The 5,697-nt window shown below is 48.3% G+C and overlaps 1 protein-coding gene across 1 annotated transcript; it reads left to right on the forward strand.

Moving 5' to 3' along the window:
• Positions 1-47: 47 nt before the first annotated feature.
• On the forward strand, positions 48-1,250 carry LOC104287321 (galanin receptor type 1-like). The gene has a single exon (XM_009886015.1). The coding sequence runs from the start codon at positions 48-50 to the stop codon at positions 1,248-1,250; it is 1,203 nt and encodes a 400-aa protein (XP_009884317.1).
• Positions 1,251-5,697: the final 4,447 nt, after the last annotated feature.

Raw genomic sequence — 5,697 nt, forward strand, 5'->3', positions numbered from 1 at the left:
GGCTCTGGAACGGGAGCCAGGAGCTGGGCTGGGAAGAGCTGGAGAAGATGCTCTTCCTCTTTGCGAAGGAGCCCGTCACCATCAGCCTCACAGCGATGTACCTGGTGTCCTTTGTGGTGGGCTTCGTGGGCAACATCATGTCCATCAGGGTGCTCACTAGGAAGCGCCGGAGTCGAGTGTCCAGCCTGAGTGCCACCCGCAGCCTCCTCATCAACCTGGCAGTGTGTGACCTCATGGTGGTGTGCGTCTGCATGCCCATCACTGTGGGCAACCTCATCTACAAAGCCTGGGTGTACGGGGACTTTCTCTGCCGGGCGGTGCCCTTCATCCAGGCTGTTTCTGTCTCTGCCAGCGTCCTCAGCCTGACCGTCATCAGTGTGAACCGGTACTACAGCGTGCACAACCCACTCAACGCCCGGTCTTTCTTCACCCAGAAAAGGATCCTCAGCACCATCCTGGTGGTGTGGTTGTTTTCCTCAGGAATATGCATGCCCCTCATCTTCATGAACAAACGGGATGAGATTGGGGTGGTGGAGGGCTTGCCTCTGGTGTTTTCCATCTGCAGGGAGATTTGGCCTCAGGAGAGACTCAAGCAAGCCTACAACTTTCTGCTCTTCTGTGCCCTCTACTGCCTGCCAGTCCTGTTCAACATGGTCATCTGCTTCCTCACGGTGCGCAGGCTGTGGAGCCGCAGCAGCCAGCTGAAGGAGAGCACTGCCCTGAACCGATCTCTGCCAGCCTCCAAGCTGAAGATCCGCAAGAAGGTAGCGCAGATGGTGGTGGCCCTGGTCCTGCTGTTCGCAATCTCCTGGCTGCCCGTCTACCTGATGGACATCTGGATAGATTTCAACATCCCCAAATCTTTGCAGGATGTGACTCCTTCTCCTTGGATCCTGCAGCTCAGACCTTTTGCCCAGTGGCTTGGCCTCACCAATTCCAGCCTCAACCCTATATGCTATTGCTTTGTTGGGAACCTCTACAGGTCAGCCAAGGAAATGAAGAGCAAGTACCACCAAAGAATGGTCTCCCTCTTTAATTTCTCCCTGTCCGAAGGGACAACCCGTTCCTCAGTCCCGGAGCTGCTCTCTTACCGGAGTTCAACAGAGCCTTCAAGGAAAGGACCCTCCGCCACCCCCGCCATGGGCAGGAGATGTCAGGCAAGTCATGGCCATAAGAACAAGTGTGGAGGCTTGAACTCCTGCCAGCATCCACCTCTCAACACTGTCTCCAATGAGAACACTTCCTTGTAATTCTGCTCAGGAAGTGCACCTCATACCCTCATCTGCATTTAATGACTCTTTAGAGGTCTTTCTGAACCAGATATTTTAATGATGGAAAAAAACTTTCTTCTAATCACTCCCACCACCAGTTCAAAAATACAGAGACAGGGAAAGAAGCAAATAACATGAAAAAAAAAGATGACGTATTTTAACTCAGATCAAGTTTTAAGACAAATGATTTTTACTGGGGACAAGAAGGTATGTGACCTGTTGCCCAGTCAACAGTCACATAATTAGGTAGATCAACTTCCCAACAAGTGAGCTCTGCCCGCAGCTCCATCTCCGGATGCAGAGATGCTGTTTGGATACAGCAACGATTTGACTGCTTGCTGCTGCTCACCCTCTGCTGATAAAGAGCAGTGAGAAGCAGCACTGCTCCCAATCCGTCGGTTGTAGTTGCAAGCAGTGGAGAAATGCTGGAAAAAGTGTCATAAAAAGTAACAGCAGCGGAGAATTTCACACACTTTACCACTTGAGATTTCATTGTCTGATCGTATTGTTTCACTCCTTCATGCAAATAAATTCTCCTGATGTGAAGAGACAGTGCCAGAAGTACTAAAGCAACCATCACAGCCCCGCATTTGGGAATTCAGAAGGGATAATGTGGCCTCGGAAGTGATTTAGGAAATGCAATTGGAAAATATTCTTTGGGCATCAGCTCTCTTTCTTACAGCTATGTTCCTGCGGGTGGAGTGGAAAGAACTGGGCATCTATTAACATGATTTGCACTTGAAAAACCAGCCCTTGTTCAGCTGTGTCTGTACCAAACAAAGTCAATGGCATGTGAAAATAAAAATAGAAAATGTTTTATAGCTAATAAAATCAGAATCAACTAATGCAATGCTATTTGTCTGGGAAGGAGAGAATCAAAGTGCTTGCTTTTCCTGAGGATCAGAAGTAGGTTAAAACCTATTTCTTCCATCATCTCCTTTAAAGGAGGCTTTGATAAATAAATTGTGTATTTTTATTATGTCAGCGTCGAAAGGCCCTACTAAAGCTTGAGAATTCTCTTGTGCTGAGCACTGGATCTGTATTTGTAAAGAAAGGAAACCTTTCTGCCAAAGATCTAAGTGAAAAAACATCAGAACAGGCAACAGGTGGGAGAAAAAAAACCAAACCCAAACCGACAAAGATCCAAAGGGCTGGAATGAAAGTAGAGATCGGCCCCTTCCCTGGGCCAAGCGTGGGGGGAGGCACACCGTCTCCTGCCGCCAGGAGAGCCCATGCCCCGGGTAGTCGTGTGCCTGCGCCCGGCGCAGCAGGGCTCTACTCTCAGTGAGCCCCGGAACCAATGCAGCAGCCTTCCCGGGAAAGGATTTTGTGTTAAATGGAATTCAGGCTTTTGATGACTGGGGTCTTTTTTCTTTTTTCTTTTTTTTTTTTTTTTATTACTGAACAAGGGAATGATGTTCTGGGAAATCTAAGTTTCAAATAATATCCTCCTGCCTTCCAGGGAGCCTTTTGCTCACACACACACAAAAAAAAAAAAAAATAGAGAGGAAAAATAGCCATTCAACCCTACAGGACTCCCACCTTTGTAATGATGGCACAATAACATTTTATGTTACTAATGATCTGCCTGGAAAACAAAAGATTCCTCCTTAACAGGCAGTGCCACCCGCAATTTGTATTCTCTTTTTGTGTGAACGAGAAAGAAATTACAACTACCCAGATTTACTTTGGGTGAGAAATGGCTTTTATGTGTGCTGGGAGATGAGAACATCTGCATTTTTGCAGGTGATATAGGAGCGTACTGCTTGATCTTTTCGTAGCTGTGGAGAAAAGCCTGTGAAGATTTTATTTCCTCTTTCAAGGCATATTTTTAGGGCTGGCAAAATGTACCAGTCTGAGGAGCATTAAAAGCTTGCTCTGAATGCCCACTGACTCCATGTCCTGGAAACACATGTCCTCCACCTCCAGACCAGACGTGACACAATACTGAAACTCCCCTGCATTGCCCTGACCAGTGTGTCTAATCCAGCCCTGAATATACCGCAGCGGAAGGACCACGGAGATGCCAGACCAGCTCTGTCCCATGTGGTGGCCTGGCTCTGAAAATGGCCAGGATCAAACGATGCAATCAAAGGTGCATGAAATTCACAGTTTAAAGTATCCCAGAGGAGAATTATTTTATTTTTTTTACTCAGCTCATGAGCTGTTGCCTGGGTCCTACCCTGAAAGTCTCCGTACCCTCCATGGAGGCAGAAATACCCGGGGCTGTGTGTTCTCCTCCATGTGCCTGTGCCTTCCCCTCCTGATGCAGATGCCCATGCCTTTCTCCAGCCCCACAGAGCTCCCCACCACCAAGACACACTGTGGCAAGGTCACCTCCTCTTTACACTTTTAAATGTATTTTCCAGTTTCATTCAGTGTTCCTGTTTTCCTATAATAAAGTTGAATTGCTCACTTTAACTCCTCTTTGTCTCCGGTCGCTCTCTCCCGATTCCCCATGCTCCAACCGCTTCTCCGCTGTTTCTATAGCGAAACTCCCCCTGCCTCTGCCGTTATCGCTCTTTGCCTGCGAATTCCCCTCACTCTAACGACTCATTCATGTCTTCTCTCCTCTGATGAAAACTCCCTTCCTGCCCTGCTGGTCTGAATGGCTCCTTTTGTGCTGCAGACACCTGTTTGCTGTGGAGAACGCTGATTTATTTTGCACGGCTTACCCGACGGCTGCCAGGTAGTAATGAATTTCGGTCACTATCACCCAAGGGTAAATGAGAAGCAGTGACGTCAATGTGAAAGCCACACAGCATCCCGTGAGCCGCTCGGGATCCAGCAGTGATTTTATTAACCTGAACAGGTCTGTGCAACGCAGCAGTGCCTGGGTGACTCACGCTGGCTCCCAGTGAGGTGAAACCTCAGCATTTGGGAAAGTGGCTTTTTTCCCCTCCTAGCTGATAAAACATCCTTTGTATTTAGGGCTGAGAAGACATCTGAGGGTCTTCCAGGCCACGCAAGCTCCTTGTTTCTGATGGCAGGCTCTTTGATAGGCATTCAAGGGACTCCTGGTCCATCGAGGAATCGGGAGCAGACTCTGCTTTGGCTGGTGAACACAGATGGTTTCCTCAAAGGAGCTCACGCCGAACGTCTCGCACTTGGTGTGTGGTTGAGGAAATGTGTTTCTCTCTAAATGCGCTCAGGCAGACTGGAAATGTGAATTTGAGATGTCTTGAGGACAATGTTTTCCCGCAGCAATGCTGCTAATGCATCTCAGTCCCACTCTTCCCCCCACGGGTCTTTCTTCTCTGCTTTGCCATTTCAATCAATACAGGCATTTTACCACATTACCAAAATAGGATGTTTAAAACAGCTTTACTTGAATCCCTTTGCTGCGGTAAGGACATACAGAGAGTTGCTGTTCAGTAACTCTCTCTGGGATTATCCCACAATCTGTTCTTGTACTGTCAGTATTGTTTCAAAGATGCTACAGGTTTATTTTCTGCCTGTGAACCACTGGAGAGGCAAAAAAAGATAATCTTTAGTACGAGGTATCATAGAGGTACGTACAATCACGACTGGTACACAGCCCTCATATGGAGAACGATGAATCACTGTTTCTTATAATGAAATACTCAGGGGAAGCCAGTGAAATGATTAGACAGCATGCGTAAGGGCAGGCAGCACCTTTTCCCACACCGCGGCAGCCGCTGAGCTCACGGGCAGAGGCGGTGGTGAGGGCTGAAAGCAATAAAAAGAGTTTGAGAGGAGACTGGACTGTTCACAGCAGAAAGGGCCATCAAGGGCTATTAAAAACAATGGTGCAACTTTTGGCTTAGAGAGCATTGGGTATATAACCTATAACTTCCACTTTTGCTCTTTCTCAGGACGCGTGCTACCGGCCACTATTGGGAGCAGGGTGCTGGGCTGAGCATCATTTGGTCTATTTGGTACCCTCATTCTTACATCCCTATGCAAAAAGCCCTCCACGTTAACCTAGCCCTGTTTTAAAAAGCCAGGGGGGAGAGCAGGGGATGATTTCAGGCCTGGCATAATTTGATCAACAGTAAGACTTTACAGGACACAGTCATCTGGAGGTAGGACACGTTAACGCTGACACAGCACAGGCTGGGAAATGCGCACTCAGTCACTTGCAGAGCCAGAGCTGAGGAGTCCCAGCGGATGGTGCACGGTGCCCACCGCAGTGCAACACAACAGAAAGAACGGATCCGTCCCTCTTCTAATATTCACCAGCCCTCTCGGTGGGTCAGCACCATCACTGCAGCAACCCTGAGCATCAGAAAGAACGTCCTTCAAAGGGAAACTCCTGCCTGGTGGTATTTTACATATCAGACTTACTGATGCTGGGATTCAAACTAGGATGGAAGATGGCTGGTGAGTCATTGGCAACACCAGTAGCCCCCAGCACGGTTCCTGCGTCTCCTCCCACACTCCCCCCACCACAGAACATCCCATA

The sequence above is a fragment of the Charadrius vociferus genome, unplaced genomic scaffold (assembly GCF_000708025.1).
Source record: "Charadrius vociferus isolate BGI_N301 unplaced genomic scaffold, ASM70802v2 scaffold430, whole genome shotgun sequence".
Classification (NCBI taxonomy): Eukaryota; Metazoa; Chordata; class Aves; order Charadriiformes; family Charadriidae; genus Charadrius; species Charadrius vociferus.

What these genes read in the sequence shown, in the direction of transcription:
- LOC104287321 (XM_009886015.1), top strand. Translation starts at nt 48, where the DNA reads ATGCTCTTCCTCTTTGCGAAGGAGCCCGTCACCATCAGCCTCACAGCG.